Genomic DNA, 16388 nt, shown 5'->3' on the forward strand with positions numbered 1-16388 from the left:
CAGCTCCACATTCAACCTCAGCACCATGGACAGCGCCAGCTCCACACCCACCTTCAGCACCATGGACAGCGTGGCCAGGTTGTGGACAGCGTCTTAAAGCCATTCCTGATCGCCACGGCAACGCTGTTCCCCAGCAACACCACCTGCAGCTAATCAACCAGGGCACAAAAGCCCAGCAGAAGGGGCAAAGAGCAGTCAGTATTGGACTCAGTAAATAGGGGAGACCTAGGCTCTGCAGCAGTGTGAATAGGTTTTTTTTTGGTTTTGTTTTTTTATTATTATTATACTAAATCCCATTTTTTGTTGTTGTTCGCTTTCAGGTCTAAGCCCGACCCCGGTCGCCCTGAGACCTGCCCTGCCCAGCTGAAGGAGACCGGGGAATGAGTCAGCACGGTTGACCGTTTTGTGTCTTTTTGACGTTTTTTCTGTTAGATACCCTGAGTGGTATTTTTCAATAAACACGCCAAGATCATCCATACGTTTTGATACCTGGAGAACCCTGTTGGGCCCAAAGATTTCAGCTTTGCATTTAATTACCGTACAGCTTCTTGACCCCTGAAAACACTAGAGAATGTAATTTGACAGATGAGAGACAATCTGTCATCCTCTCATTTATCTTGCTGTTTCGTGTGAATCATTGTTTGAAATGAGTATTCTCAATGTATGGATCACATGAAGGTTAATAGACAGTTTCATCTTTGCTGCTTGTTAGTTAGGGATAGTGAACTTGGATGTTGTGTACAGTACAGTATAAATGTTGGTTTATACTCTGTTGCCTGACGTGTGTGGCTTGACTTGATCAACATTCAATTATCAGCCAACATCACAGAGCAGGTACAGTATAATCATAGCTAGTTAAAGCTGACATGCAGGATATCTGTAAGATTTTAACTATTTATATATTGCTGATATAATGAGAGGGACATGATTGAACTCCTCTGTGAAAACCACATCTTTGTAGACTGCCGTTCGACTCTGCTACAGCAATTATATATTTTTTTATAATTTGGTATTGGGTCCACACTAGTGTTCAAAAATTAAAAAAACATGTTTAAGAAGCTTGGAGGCGTGGCCACACCTAGTTCAAAGCGTGCATGCATACTGAGATCCAATCAACAACAGGGAGCATTCATCTATGGCCTTATGGGTATCAAAACACACAAACCGTGAGATTGAAGCTGACTGAATTTAATTTGGCAGACAGAATTTCCCCTCATTGCTAGCTTGTAACAGGATAGCATAGTGCTGACGTTATACTGCAGCTTTAACACTGTCAGGATGAGGAAGTATGATTTCAATTCTTGGTATTTATTTTCAAGGGGCATTTCAATGCAAAACAGTTTGATTCCAGTGCTGTGAATGAGTATGTGTCCAAAATAAAACATGCAGGTGTAGAATTAACTATGTCCTGACACTAAATGACAGTGTGACATCACTATCTCTCTCCCTAGGTCCTGCTCTTGTTGTCATTAGAGCAGCTGTTGCCTAGCGCCGTGGCTTGCTCCTCCTCCTCCCAGGTGTCGTCCTTCTTGCCAAGCTTTCTGATTGGCTGCAGCAGCTGGCCGAGGTTGTCGTAGCCGAACCAGTAGGGGGTGTCATCGTTGCTATGCTCCCAGTGTTGGACACGAGGCTGCAGCCTCAGAGCTGCCTGCCTGGACACACAAACACACACACGCGTCCATCATTGCCGTCCTTGTGTTTGTCTGTTTCAGTCTGATATCCCCTGCGTGTGCTTGTAGATGTTTGTAGATGTGTGTGTGTATGCATGTGTATTGTCGTACTTGGAGATGCCCCTGCAGTAAGCCATGGTGACGGTGTTGAGCTGGGGACAGCCCCTGGACAGGAGGCGGGGCGTCTTGTCTGTGAGCAGCACACAGCCGCTCACATCCAGATCCCTCAGGTAGTGACCTCCTCCGGTCAGGTACTGCACCGCCATGTCTGTCATCTGGGAGGAAGATGAGAGATGGAGAGGGAGAAAGCAACTAAAGAACATTTTAATTTTGAGGAGTAGTATTGAAAGAGGGGTATATGGGGTGTTGAAAAAGGAGAAAGAATGAATGTGTGTGTGTGTGTGTGTGTGTGTGTGTGTGTGTGTGTGTGTGTGTGTGTGTGTGTGTGTGTGTGTGTGTGTGTGTGTGTGTGAGTGAGTGAGTGAGTGAGTGTGTTGACCTTGGGGCAGCCGGGCATTCTGAGGGTGACGATGGTCCTGCAGTAGAAGGACAGGGCTTTGATGGCCTGGTCAGACAGAGCCACACAGTGAGACACCTCCATGTGCTCCAGACCTGGCACCTGATGACAGAACTTCTACCCTCAGAGAAGGAGAGAGGAGAAGGGGAAGGAGGAGAGAAGGACCACAGGAGAGGTGAGGAGGAGGAAGAGGAGGAGAGAGGAGGAAGAGGAGGAGAGGTGAGGAGGAGGAGAGAGGAGGAGAGGAGTAGAGGATAGGTGAGGAGGAGGAGGAGGAATAGGAGGAGAGGTGAGGAGGAGGAGAGGATAGGTAAGGAGGAGAAGGAGAGGAAGAGGAGAGGTGAGGAGGAGTAGAGGATATGGAGAGAGGCCATTGATGAGTTTGAGGAGAGAGAAGAATTATGATCAAGTCCGAAGGTGGTGAAGATTGCCTTTTAATAAAGTCAACAAAAAGGTTAATGTTAGGGGTAGCTTGTCTGTTCATAGATGGTTATGGTTAGCCTGTCTGTTCATAGATGGTTAGGGTTAGCCTGTCTGTTCATAGATGGTTAGGTTTAGCTTGTCCATTCTTAGTGGGTTACAGGTACAGTTAGCATGTTTGTTCATAGATGGTTAGGGTTAGTCTGTCGATTCACAGAGGACAGCTTACCTCTATACCGATGTCTGTGATCCACACACACTCAGACACCACCAGCCTCTTCAGACCACAGTTTCCCCCCAGAGAGGCCAGTCCCTATAACCCCCCCCACACACACACACACACACACAAACACACACACACACACACATACACACACACACACATTAAGGCTTCATTTCCAACTTAACTTCTGAGTGAAATGTACCAACACACACAAACACAACTACTACACACACGTGCACGCACACACACATAGTTGTGTGTGTGTGTGTGTGTGTGTGCGTGCGTTGTGTTTAGTAGTTGTTTGTGTGTGTGTGTGTGTGTGTCTGTGTGTGTGCGTGTGTTTAGTAGTTGTTTGTGTGTGTGTGTGTGTGTGTGTGCGTGTGTGTGCGCGCTCTCCTCTCAGCACCTGGTCCAGGATGCTGCAGCCGCTGATGTCCAGAGAAAGCAGGGAGGAGCAGTTGCTCAGCCACTCCAGACCAGTGTCTGTCAGATTCTCACAGTAACACACACTCAGCGTGGTCAGCCTAGAGCACCTGGACACACACACACACACACACACACACACACACACATACAAGGTTCCAGTTGGTTTATTTGTCATATGCACAAGGCGCACACAAAAGTATGTTATAACAAATAATACCAATCAATGTTTCTGTGTGTGTGTGTCTGTGTGCATTTGTGTGTACTGTATACTGTATGTGCATTGCATGCCTGTGTGTGCGTGCATACCTGTGTGTGTATGTGCAATGCATGCCTATGCGGGTGTGTGTGTGTCTATGTGCATACCTGTGTGTGTGTGTGTGTGTGTGTGCGTGTGTGTGTGTGTGTGTGTGTCTCTTACTTCTGCGCCACCCTCATGATGGAGAGGTCAGTGATGCGACTACAGTGACTCAGATCCAGCTCCAGTAGTTTGGAGGCAGAGGGCCCCTCTGTCAGATACCTGAGCCCCATGTCACTCACCCTGCAACACACACACACACACTCACACACTCCATTTTTGAGAGAACCACACACTCACAAACACACGCATACACCAACACACACACACACCTGCGGCAGTGTGAGATGTTGAGGCTGAGCAGGTTCCTCAGGGAGGCCGTGGGTTTGAGGCTGGCGTCCGTCATCCTGGGACAGTCTGCTGCACACAGCCTGGTGAGGCCAGGAGAGCCGCGGCACAGAGCCTTCCAACTGACGTCTGTCATACGGCCGTTACCTGCAGGAACACGCACACACACACATGTATGCCCCAGCAGGAGGGAGGACTGTGGCACCGATACACTCCACCACTACCCCCCCCCCCCCCCCTTTCTGAGCGTGGCCACTAAGTGTGAAGCTGCTCTAACCACCTTTGTTCGAGGGTGCCTTGGGTCAACAGACCTCGGGAGACAGGAAAGACCAAATGGCGTCCTGTTGATAACATCAAAGAGACTGAGTCTCCCCCTTAACGAAAGAACTGGAGTGTGACCAGTTTTACCATGGTCACTGTTTTTCCTCACTCCCTCTCTGCAAACATTCCAGAACACCAATGTACTGAGGTCAAAATGAATAGTAAACTGCTATTTCAATCATGAAACTGAGTTATTCCCCCAAATGCAATTGTTTATTCTATAATGTAGAGCAGGCATTCCCAAACTGTGAGGCGGGCCTTCCCTGGGGGGCCCCAAAGAAAGTCAGGGGAGGTGCGGACGGATGGTTAGAAGAAAAAAAAGGAAAAACATGTTTTTTATTTTTGAAATGTCTATGGTTTTTATGAATGAAACATGATTTTAAAGATCAGAAGATTGAAATAAATAATGGGAGAGATGTATACTAAATTTGTGGATAGTGCAGAGAGTCTCCCCCCGCAGGCATGAATGTATTGTGCGAAAACGTCATAACGTTAACTAGCAGCAGGTGCCACCGAGCTAACCTTGCAAAATAGACAAATTTGGGGGGTTGGGGGGGGCACGGGTGTGTCACTGTTTTCAGAGGGGAGGCCCACATTGATGGAGTTTGGGAATCCATGATGTAGAGCATAAAGGTGAATAAAGAGGAGCTGGGGATCGAACGGGTTCAGAACAGTATTAAAACCGTAAGTACAACATGTGGGTGTGATTAAAGATGTCATGTTTGGACTTTATGTGCTCCGGCTAATGTACTGAATATGAATATGCCATCCTTCCTGATGTCCTCCCAATGTGTTGTAAATGAGATCGAATACTCAGGGATTCAAATATAACTGTAGGTCAGTCTCTCTGATACTGAGGGAGGTGTGAAGGGACACCCTTCTGGCGGAACAAAGGCCAATTACCCACCTTGGTCTCAACAAAACCAACCCCCTTTTCGTAACCAGGTATATAGGCCCTGGGAAGACATATTTCGGTCTGTTGTTTTTGTAGCCTAACCGCGATGCTGCATCGACGGAAGAACCGGCGTGTGACGCCCTGCACCAAATCCAACAATGCTGGTCACGTGGGTTTTTGAGACGCCAATGAGAGCTGCACAGCCGCGCGAGCCAGCGTGCCACACAACCGTAAGGTCATATGCCTAACGCTCTCGTTTGATGTGGTCTGTGGTTCTATGCTGAGCTTAGAGAATTAGGACAGGCTGCAATTTTATATCATTAATTTCCTTTCTGCCACATTTGTGTTTCCATCTATTATTGAATTGTGTGTTTTCATATTATCTTGATAATTGATTAGTATACTTATAATTTTAAACGCTTTGATCACATCGTTGTAGCGTCATCAACTGGCCACTTGCTTGAGTCAAGACCTCCCCTTTCAGACTGGGATTGATAAATTAGACTATTGATGAAGGTTATCTGTTTCCCTGTACAGAACAAGGTGGTGCCCCATAATAGTTGATTTAATGTCTTAAATCCATTTTCCTTCATATTTGTGATAACCGCGGTATAATCATAAATTATACCTAGTCATAGTCATGTTTCCATAGTTCTAACTCATAAACCGCTACACACACACACACACACACACACACACACACACACACACACAGAGAGACACACACACACAGCTGGATAACTGACTTTGTTTAGCACTGCTGCTGGCTCTGAACCCAGACCAGTGGGATCTGAACCCAGAGTGTGATATGAACCCAGACCAGTGGGATCTGAACCCAGAGTGTGATATGAACCCAGACCAGTGGGATCTGAACCCAGAGTGTGATATGAACCCAGAGTGTGATCTGAACCCAGGACAGTGTGATCTGAACCCAGGCCAGTGTGATCTGAGCCCAGACCAGTGTGATATGGGCCCAGACCGGTGTGATCTGAGCCCAGACCAGTGTGATATGGGCCCAGACCGGTGTGATCTGAGCCCAGACCAGTGTGATATGGGCCCAGACCGGTGTGATCTCGCTCATAGCCCTGGCTGTGCTACTGGAAACAGGCCGTCACGCTTCTCACCACCCCATTACCCCTCTCAACATCACCATGACAACAGGACAACACAACGACCATCACTCGGAGAAAACACTAGAGAACCACTGATACACTGTTTTACACACACAAACACACACAGACACACACACACATACTGTACATACACACACCCACACACACACACCTCCTCCCCCTCACCCTCGGTGCTGAAGGTACTCAGGTTGGCCACTTCAGCGATGGCCTTGAAGGCGGAGTCTGAGAGGTGGGGCGTGTCCAATAAGCAGATGTCAGACAGAGAGTGACACTTGGCGACCAGCGCCTAGGGCCAGATAAGAGACTGAGACTGAGACGCAGGGGATTATGATGGTCTGTTAGTCTGCTTAATTTAAATTTCCTTTAGACTTGCCAGCAGCAGCTCATTCTCATTTCTAAGTAAACATGACTCACCAGCACACAGCCGTCTGAGAGGGTGGGCATGTCGTTGAACACCAACTGCTGCAGCAAGGGGCATCCTGCAGCTATGTGTCTGAACCCCTCCACTGATATCTAGATAGAGAGGGAGACAGAGAGAGAGAGAGACAAAGACAGAGAGATGTGTGTCTAGGTCATGTACATTTCCTTGTACATGGTACCTGCATCTTATAACAAATAAGCCCTCATGAAAGCTTAAAGACAGAGAGAGACGGGGACCGAGGAAGTGTCTGTGTCTACATGTGGTAATGTTGTAAACTCCAGTCAGCCTCTCAATCTCAGCCAGCAGCTGGCCAGCTCTCATTCTGTCCCTCTGGGGGGAGGGGTAGTGTTTATGTGGAGGTGGGCGTGTGTGAGTGCGTGCACATGTGGCATGTGTGAGTGACTAAGAGCACATGTTGAGCGCGGGTGTGTTGAAATTGCTCCCTCCCTCTGTCTCCGAGCCAAAGAGAGAACCCTGCTCCTTCTCCAGGGTCTGAGACAGAGCTGGACAGGACGTCTCCGACCACAGGGGGGGGGGGGGGCTGAGGAAAAGAGGAGAGACAGGACAGAGAGAGAACAGAGAGAGAACAGAGGGGTTGACGTGGTGCACAGAGGAGAGTAGTCACCAACTAAACCTCGCTGCCGCTGAAACAAAGGAGAGAGCTTATCCTGGAGGAGTGCAGAGAAACTGACGCGAGAACAGCTGTACCTGGGAGGAGAGGACAACTACCACTGAGAGGGGAAGGCAGCGACTGACCTGAGTGCAGCTGGAGAGGTTGAGGTGGAGCAGGTTGTGGCAGCCCCCGCCCGAAGCCAAGTACTGTAAGCCTTTATCAGTGAAGCTGCGACAGCAAGCCAGGCTCAGGTACTGCAGGTTCACACAGCTCCTAGAGAAACACACACCAGAGATCTTACCGCGGTCAATTCAATAGAGAGGAACATAGTTTTTATTTATTTGTTGTTTTTATCTACAGAAATATGTGTAGAGATGGGGGGTGTGGAAAGTGAGGGGAGGAGAGCTTGTTGACAGCAACTATGAGATGTATAAATTAGTAAATATGTTGTCCCTCTGCAGTGAGCCCAGGTAGATCCTCTGATGAGAAGTTGTAAACTTGTAGAGTAATACTATAGTAATAATGACAGCATTCCTAATATTTCAGCTTCACCCTTAATGTCCATTCCTCTACACTCCTCTCCCAGAGTCTCAGTCTGGGACCACTGTGGTTCAGGAGGTAGAGGAGCTCCTCCTCCTGTCAAAGTGTCCTTGGACACGAGACACTGAACCTCAAATTGCTCTCAATCAGCAGGCTAGCACCGTGCATTGCAGCTGCCGCCATTGGTGTGTGAATGGGTGAATGAGAAGCCACTGTAAAGCGCTATATAAAGGTGCATCTCAGAAAATTAGAATATTGTGGAAAGTTCATTATTTTCCGTAATTTAATTCAAAAAGTTAAACTTTCATATATTATAGATTCATTACACAATAGTAATTTGTGCAAAAGGAGCCCCCACCAAGTATTGAGTGTATAAATGAACATACTGAACATACTTTACAGTCATAAAGATTAAAACAAAAAAGGCTTGAGGTATTTCACTTTGTGTAATGGATCTAGAATACATGAAAGTTTCACTGTTTGAATTAAATTATGGAAAATAATGGACTTTTTCACAATAGAGAGAGGGAGGAATGCTCAGATGGTTTAGATTAGGGGATGCTGCAACTCAGATGGTCAAGGACACCATGAGATACACCATGATTACACAACTGCTGGGGTCACATTTCATACTAAGCCTATCTAGGCCTATCTACAGTAGACCTAGCCCTTTTATGAATAAGCCAAGCGATGGCTCAAGGCTCATGGCTCTGGGCATTATGTTTATCTTGGTTTTCATTGCAACCAAATCAACACCTGACAAATCAGTCTTGCAGGGGTTATTACATTGGCATTAATACATCATTTCAAGTTTCAAGCAAGTAGACATCTTAGACATCCCCATCATACTTCTCTTATCTCTGTCCTTCTGGACAGCTCTCTGTCTCTAACCTCTAATCTGGTCCTGGTTACCTGGACGGCCCTCTGTCTCTATGGTTACCTGGACGTCTCTCTGTCTCTATGGTTACCTGTACGTCTCTCTATCTCCATGGTTACCTGGACAGCTTGGCTCTACGGTTACCTGGATGTCTCTCTGGTTACCTGGACGTCTCTCTGTCTCTATGGTTACCTGGACAGCTTGGCTCTATGGTTACCTGGACGTCTGTCTCTATGGTTACCTGGACAGCTCTCTCAGGGTCCCGTTGGTCACAGGTGTAGCAGACAGGTTGAGGTAGAGGAGCGTGGGACAGCCTTCCACTATCATCTTCACCATCTCATCCTGCCACAAGACACAGTTAGACTCTCAGCCATCTCTCTGCTCTGTCTCCTATCACAGCCACGGTGCAGTGCTTCTCCAAACGCTGACAGACACTGTCAATGTGCCTGTTAATAGTATTAACTACATATGTCTTCACCACTTCAGAATAATGGTGACTGTAGCTGTCGACATTCTGTCTAATCTAATATGAGAGCCAACCCCAAAGGGAGGGCCACATCTGGTCATGATTTCACTGTGGCTTATTGTGTTACTGTGTAAACTGAATATGAATAAATATAAACTTTTATCATCTCTGAGGATTATGACATTTTGGGCTGTAGCCCTGGATGAGTGAGCACCAGAGTAGAGGAGTAACACAGGTAGATAGCAGACAAACGCTACCGTCTGAACACAGTGGTAACAGTACAGATGCCACCTCAACACTGTGGCAGCAGAACAGATACTCACATTAACATTGGAGCACTCAGACAGGTTGAGCTCCTGCAGATTTCTGCATTCACCTGAGGTAGATGCACCCAACACACACACACACACACACACACACACACACACACACACACACAGCAGAAATAATCAGAATCTTAAAGTTTAACAGCAGCCATCCAGTCATATTTTTGACCTCCTGTGGCTCAGGAGGTAGAGCGGGTCGTCCAATGATCGTAGGGTCGGCGGTTCGAATCCCGGCTCCTCCTGACGACACGTCGAAGTGTCCTTGGGCAAGACACTGAACCCCAAATTGCTCCCAATGAGCAGGCTAGGAACTTGCATGGCCGCCATTGGTGAGTGTACAGTGCGTGTGTGTGAATGGGTGAATGAGAGGCCTTCATTGTAAAGCGCTTTGGATAAAAGCGCTATATAAGTGCAGTCCATTTCCCATTCCTCTCTCCTCTCCCCTCCTCTTCCTCTCTGCAGGGACAGCAGCAGCAGCAGCTGAGTCTCATCATAAACAACACTGTTGACCTGAGAGGCCCCACTCCCGATTCCCACCATCAACTCCTCTGGCTCCAGCTCTCCCCAGCCAGAGGCCCTTCCAGCTGGGCTCAGGATGCGTGCGAGCTGCCTGCTCCCCCTGGTTCTCCTGGTGCTCTCGCTGGTGGCCCCCAGTCAGCTGAGGATGGGACGGAGCAGGGGGGGGGGCAGGCGTTCCAGCAGAACAGACAGGTATGGGCAGGGACGTTCCACAAAATTCTGGGCCCTATACATTAACAATCTCTCTGGGCCCCCTCTGTGCCCCCCCCCTTTTTCACTTAGACACAAGCCCCCCCCCCTGAAACGACTAATTTTCAAGGGCCCCCTCCCTACAGAGCACAACTATGTGTCACTCCAGCCATACGTTCCGGTATGTCGTTCTATACTACAGAAACTGTTACAGGAGAGGAGAGCATGAATGGTGCTGACTCCTTCTCCCCAGGACCAAAGGTGCGGGGCGCCATGGCAGGGCGGGATCCCCCAAGAGAGAAGCCTCTGCCTGCTCAGAGTTCTCCAAGTCAGGTGAGGTGTTCCTGGACTGCCAGGAGAGACACCTGGCCTCCATCCCCAAGACGCTCACCTGGACACAGGAGCCCCATCACCTGATGCTGGCTCGTAACCGCATCAAGGTCTGTCCACGTTGTTGTTTTGTTTATAAGTTTGTTAAGAGTTTTTTTTTTTTTTTCAGTATCAGAGTCAGAATTCGTTAACTGCCATGCAGTTCTCAAACACTATATTAAACGAAAAAGCAACGCAGAACAGAGCGCACCAACGCGCCATAGCAGCCATACACGGCGCCATCTTGAATCCAGCAGATTTTATAGTGGCTTTTAACTCAGGTTGTTTTTTGTCTTAGCTATGTGCTATTCTTTATATTCTACTCCCCTTTCTTATCATGTCCTCTAGCTATGTTAAAGCAATACATAGCGTTTTCTCTGATTTTCTCGGAACTGCGCCCCCACTGGCTCTGCGAATAAGTGCACTGTCGTACTGTCGTAAAGTTATCAGATTGTCTTTTTCTGGCTTCCTCCGTGATGTTTCGCTTTGGTTTTCTCACCTCCGCCATGATATCATTGAGCTAAAAAACACATGATATCCATAGACTCCAGAATAGTTAGCTACTACTGTGTTGTTGAAGCATAACGTTGCGCATGCGCACTTCCACTGAATGCTGCGTCCCGGGGGCGTGAGTTTTAAAATGTAATAAATGTCAATGTATTATCTTTCTGAGTAAACTGTTTGGACGATTCAGCTTACCTTTAGTAAATCTAATTGGAGAATTAGCACCAGACATGTTTGTAAAGGTCCAAATATCGCAATGTATTGCTTTAATGTTTTAAATTGGTTCTCCCGTCAAAGCACTTAATATTGCAATTTGCACAGTGCAAGGTGCCATATAAATAAAGTTTGATTTGAAGGTCCTGCGTGACGGAGCGTTCTCTGGGTTCCCGGGTCTGAGGAGTCTGGACCTGCAGCAGAACCAGCTGACTGTGGTGGAGGAGGCGGCGTTCGCGGGCCTCGCCCGTCTGAACACGCTGCTGCTGCAGCACAACCGCCTGACCACTCTGGCCGAGGAGGCGCTCATCCCGCTGCCCGCGCTGCGCCACCTGCGTCTCTATGACAACCCCTGGAGCTGCCGCTGCCCGCTCCACAGCCTTGTGACCACGCTGCAGGTGCCTAGCAACCGTAACCTGGGGAACCACGCCAGGTGAGGCCAGACACCGACGGCGGCCGTACTGTGAACCCTGTGGTTTCCAGCCTCTTGTGGGTATGTTGCGCTGTGTGACATCATCGGCATGCGTCCGCAGGTGTGCGGAGCCCGTCAGGCAGCGAGGCAGGAAGCTGAAGCAGGTGGACGCTGAGAAGCTCTGTGAGGAGGAGGAGCCGGACCCCAGCGCAGGGCCGGGCCACCACACCACCAACTCCACTGGCCCGATAGGGCCCGCTCCCATCCACGCCAGACCGGACGCCACCGCCGTCTGCCACACCTACCTGTTCCCTAGCCCCCGGCTGGACTGCGGGAGCAGAGGTGTGGGCCTGGTCCACTACTGGTTCTGGGCGGCGGGGGGAGGGGGCTTGGGTCCACTATCTGAACAACACACTGTGTAAACCAGGTCCTCATTTAGATCCGCTAATGGGCACCTTGACCCATGTACTCATGTAAAGAACAATAACTGAGGTTCTCTCTATATGTTAGAGAGAACACATGCAAGAACGAATTACATCTCTCTGTATGTTAGTTAGAAAACACGTGAAAGACCAAATTAGTTCTCTCTCTACATTAGAGGACACGTATGTTCTGGATTTACTCGCTCATACATCATGTCACTGGAATGACAAAAACAACATTCCTTCTATAATTCCTAGAATCAGACTTGCTGGCAGAGAGCGCATGGTTTAAGATGTTTCTCCTCTCTCTTTCTCTCTCCCTCCCTCTCTCTCTCTCTCCCTCCCTCCCTCTTTCCTCCTCTCTCTCTCCCTCTATATATTATTTTTTACTGAATGGGGAGCTCTTGGATAGATTCATCTCAACTAACAGTACATCCATACAAAACCACCTCGTAGCTTCATATACTTCAATACAGGAGTCAAATTAATGTATGATTGTGAGCCTGCAATAACATAAGCCTGACTCACTGGTGTACTGTAGCTCCAGGTGGATGGCAGAGCCCCTCCCTGCCTGGTTTCCATCTGTAACTCTTCCAGTGTTTACCCTGGTACATTCTAGGCTGTCCCCTTTACCATGCTGGATGATTCATCCTGGGGCTGCAGGCCTCAGGTCCCTGGGCTGATTAAAGAGGGCTAAATTCAGGGACCCGGGAAGCGAGCTAACGTTACTCAATTTAATGTTACGTATCAATAAGCTGGAAAGTAATTCGTTCCGTTTTGTCTAGAAATCACAGATAGAGTTGATTGATGAATCCCCCCCCCCCCCCCTCCTTTCTTTCTCTCCCCCCCCCCCCCATCTCCAGGCTTGACAGAGGTTCCTGTAGACATCCCAAAGGACATCGTTCACATGGACCTATCCCATAATGCCATCCGGCGTCTCCGGGGCAGAGACTTCCTGGAGGCCAGGAGCCTGAGGACACTAAACCTTAGCAGCAACAACCTGGAACACATTGACACAGGTGTGTGCGTGTGTGTGGGGGGGGAGGGCTGAGGGAGAAAGAGAGAGAGAGAGAGAGGGAGGGGGGGGGGGGGGGTGTCCAGTAGAGTTCTTTTTCCAAGACATAAACCAAACCAGGAGAGGGGAGATATGGAAGGAATCAAGGAAATATATCAGTCGAATCAGGCATCCATGGAAAACACACACTCAATATCCAGCTAGGGATCAAAACAATAGTTCCTAACAGTTGTGTAGCTGATGATGATGAAAAGCATATGGAGGTCAAGGCCTTTGGATTAACTGGTGACTGATACTGTTCACATCTGACTGCTGCTCTCTTCTCAGGGCATCTCTGTTTACTTCTGGAGGACCTTTAGGTGTATCAGGAACACAATGACACATACAGTACACACCAACACACCAACCACCGTCTCTGTTCTCCTGTTTCTCCTTTCTCTCTCTCTCTCTCTCTCTCTGTCCCCCTGTTCTGTTTCTCTCTGTTGCCTTATTCTCTTTCTGTCTCTCTCTCCATCAGCCTCTCTGTCTGGTCTCCTCCACCTGCGGGAGCTGGATCTGTCCAATAACAACCTGCGCTTCTTCCAGTACGGCGTCCTGGAGCACCTCTACTTCCTGTCCCTGCTGAAGCTCGGGGGTAACCCCTGGGTGTGCGACTACAGGTGGGTTCTACTCCCTCTACCCTCTCTGCTGCAAACACATAGCCTGTCTAACAGCTGACTGACTGTTCCAGCATCCACTACATGGTGTACTGGCTCCAGCTGCACCCCAGGGTGAGCCACGTCGGCCTGCACTGCCACTCCCCCCCGGAGCAGAGGGGCCGGAGTGTGGAGAAGTACGTCCACACCTACAACGGAGGCTGCCCTAAGGACCGGGACTGGGACCAGGCTGGCCAGGACCAGAACCAGGACCAGACGGACCCAGAGCTCTGGAACACGCCAATGGAGCTGCAGGCAAGACTGCAGGAGGAGCCAGAACCCCTCAGAGCTCTTACGAAATACCAGATCATCAGGCTGAATTGAGGAGCAACAGCTTGATCAGTTTGTATCAGATGTTCAATATTGCTGTTCTTGCTATATCAGTATTATGTGTTTATGTACTCTACATATCATGTGGTGAGAAAATCTAATACACAGTACTTCGTACACTTTCTTCTTTCTATATACCTATTTTTCTATATTCATAATTAATGTTTAAAAAAAAAAAAGCATATACTGGAAGGCTGATAGTCAATGTCAAAGTATATTGAAACTAGGTACTCTAATTTCCATGGGTCGGTTAGAACATTGAAACTAGGTAGTCTAGTGTTCATGGGTCGGTTAGAACATTGAAACTAGGTAGTCTAGTGTTCATGGGTCGGTTAGAACATTGGTGACCCAGCAGGTCACCAGACAATTTGTAACAGATTTAAAATTTTCTGAAACAGTTTTTTGTGTTGTCTTTGAATTGTTAATTGATTCTTGTTTATGTAATTTTGTTTACGGATTCTTGTTGATGTCATTTTCTCTATTCTTGTTGATGTCATTTTGTTTATTGATTCTTGTTTATGTAATTTTGTTTATTGTTGTTTATGTAATATTGTTTCTTGATGTTGATTAATGATATGTAATTACTCGGCGACACTGCAATTGAGTGTAACTACTCAGTGTAATTTCAAGTCTAAAAAATAAAGCCTGAATGAATATTAAGTTGCTGAAATAAACATAATCTTGTTTTGCATGTGTGTGAATGTGAAGCACTCACTGATGCACCTGAAGCTGGGCCAGTGTAGGCTGATGCAGGCCCGCATGTTGAGATGGGTCACATAAGGTCGGTACTTCTGCAGGGTCTGCTCCACTGTGCGGTCAGTGATCCAGGACTGCTCCACAGAGAAGTTGATCTGCCAGTTCATGACATACAGTTACAATGACCACACTGACCATATGCAACACACTGACCATATATAACATACAGTTACACTGACCACACATAACACACTGACCAAACTGACCATACATAACACACTATTCTGTTCCAGGGAACTAAAGAAGATGCAGTGGACATGGGATGGGTGTGTGTCTGTGTGTGCATGTGTGTGTGTTTGAGCATGCTTGTGTGTGTGTGTGTGCACAGCAAATTCAGGAGTGAATTTGGGTGTTGAAAATCCAGTGTTACAATAAAAAGTGTAAAAGTGTTACATTTCTGGAGTTTATATGCTGAACTACACACCAAAAAGAGTTCGGACCTCACCTAGTGTTGCAATTGCTGGTGTACAATTTAGGTGTTATTTTGAACAGAGTACATGTACACGCCTTAACACCAAAAACGTGTTAAAATATGTTGCACGCATGCGTAATCATTCTACTCGTTCCACGCGGTTCCACGCTGCTGCTGTCGGTGCGAAGTGACTGAGACCGAGGATTGCCTATCATCAGGTGAATTTTACCATTTTGTTCAACATACCAAGCGAGCTAGATCATTTTATTCTATGCCAGTATTTAAATATGACATTATTTTTGACGTGTTTAATCAAAGTGAGCAACTAACATTATACTGTTTTGATATTGTAGTAGACCATGAGTCCAAATGACCAGCTAGCTAGCTAACAGTTACGTTACCAAGCTAGCTTGAAGAGAGACACGTTTTCATTTCACGTTGTTACTTCGACTGCTAGCACTAACATTATATGAGCTAAATGGACTGAATTATGCTGCTAGCCTTTGTGGACCAGTGAACTCCAGATAGCTAACGTTAGCTACGCGGCCGTACGGCTTTGAAGAGCTTTTTATTGTTTGATGATGTCTTACAGGTCAAAATGATCGTCACAGTCAAACACGGGGACACAAAAAAATACATAAAGCTCGATGAACCCTGCTTCGTTGAGTTTCTTTACGAAGGTAAGCTAACCTTGATGTGCTAGTGCTAGCTCTGTCGCCCTCGGCACAGCACTAACGGTAGTTTCTCGCAACTTGCTGCTGAACCTTTTTGCCAGCTAGCGTTAGGAGTTTAGACCAGTAACTTGTTGTAGGAGTGTCATGATTTCTAACTTCAAAAGCAAGTTCTCAGGATTCTGCTAGTACCCCCCCCCCTGCGCTGTGCTTGCGAGCCAGATCATGCGGTTGGTGGGGAAATGTCTAGCTCGGCCATCCAAAGGCGCTAAGGTTAGTGTGAACCAGTCGTGTTTGGGTGTAATCTCAATTGTCAATGTTCTTTCTTCAGTGAGGCGGAAATATCTACTGACCGAAGATACAGTGATAAGAGTCACAGATGACCAGGGC

At 47.6% G+C, this 16388-nt stretch overlaps 2 protein-coding genes across 2 annotated transcripts in view; one reads left to right on the plus strand and one right to left on the minus strand.

Annotated features, from left to right (window-relative positions):
* Nucleotides 1-1447: 1447 nt before the first annotated feature.
* Nucleotides 1448-16388, minus strand: part of fbxl13 (F-box and leucine-rich repeat protein 13) — a gene marked incomplete at both ends in the record, with an annotated part of 30482 nt that continues 15541 nt past the window's right edge. The window contains 13 exons of the mRNA XM_084452745.1: nt 1448-1652; nt 1782-1945; nt 2170-2304; nt 2837-2920; nt 3237-3363; nt 3675-3794; nt 3884-4046; nt 6414-6534; nt 6663-6761; nt 7426-7555; nt 8941-9041; nt 9489-9541; nt 14875-15010. Of these exons, the coding sequence (XP_084308871.1) occupies nt 1448-1652; nt 1782-1945; nt 2170-2304; nt 2837-2920; nt 3237-3363; nt 3675-3794; nt 3884-4046; nt 6414-6534; nt 6663-6761; nt 7426-7555; nt 8941-9041; nt 9489-9541; nt 14875-15010 (1638 nt within the window). The remainder of the gene's footprint in view (nt 1653-1781; nt 1946-2169; nt 2305-2836; nt 2921-3236; nt 3364-3674; nt 3795-3883; nt 4047-6413; nt 6535-6662; nt 6762-7425; nt 7556-8940; nt 9042-9488; nt 9542-14874; nt 15011-16388) is intronic.
* LOC311321219 (leucine-rich repeat-containing protein 17-like) lies at nt 10087-14153 on the plus strand (the record flags this gene model as incomplete). The annotated part of the gene is made up of 7 exons (XM_084453161.1): nt 10087-10202; nt 10453-10639; nt 11429-11718; nt 11819-12039; nt 12983-13138; nt 13652-13793; nt 13865-14153. The coding sequence occupies 7 exons, from the start codon at nt 10087-10089 to the stop codon at nt 14151-14153; spliced, it is 1401 nt and encodes a 466-aa protein (XP_084309287.1).

The sequence above is a fragment of the Borostomias antarcticus genome (genome assembly GCF_949987555.1).
Source record: "Borostomias antarcticus genome assembly, chromosome: 18".
NCBI classification, from domain to species: domain Eukaryota; kingdom Metazoa; phylum Chordata; class Actinopteri; order Stomiiformes; family Stomiidae; genus Borostomias; species Borostomias antarcticus.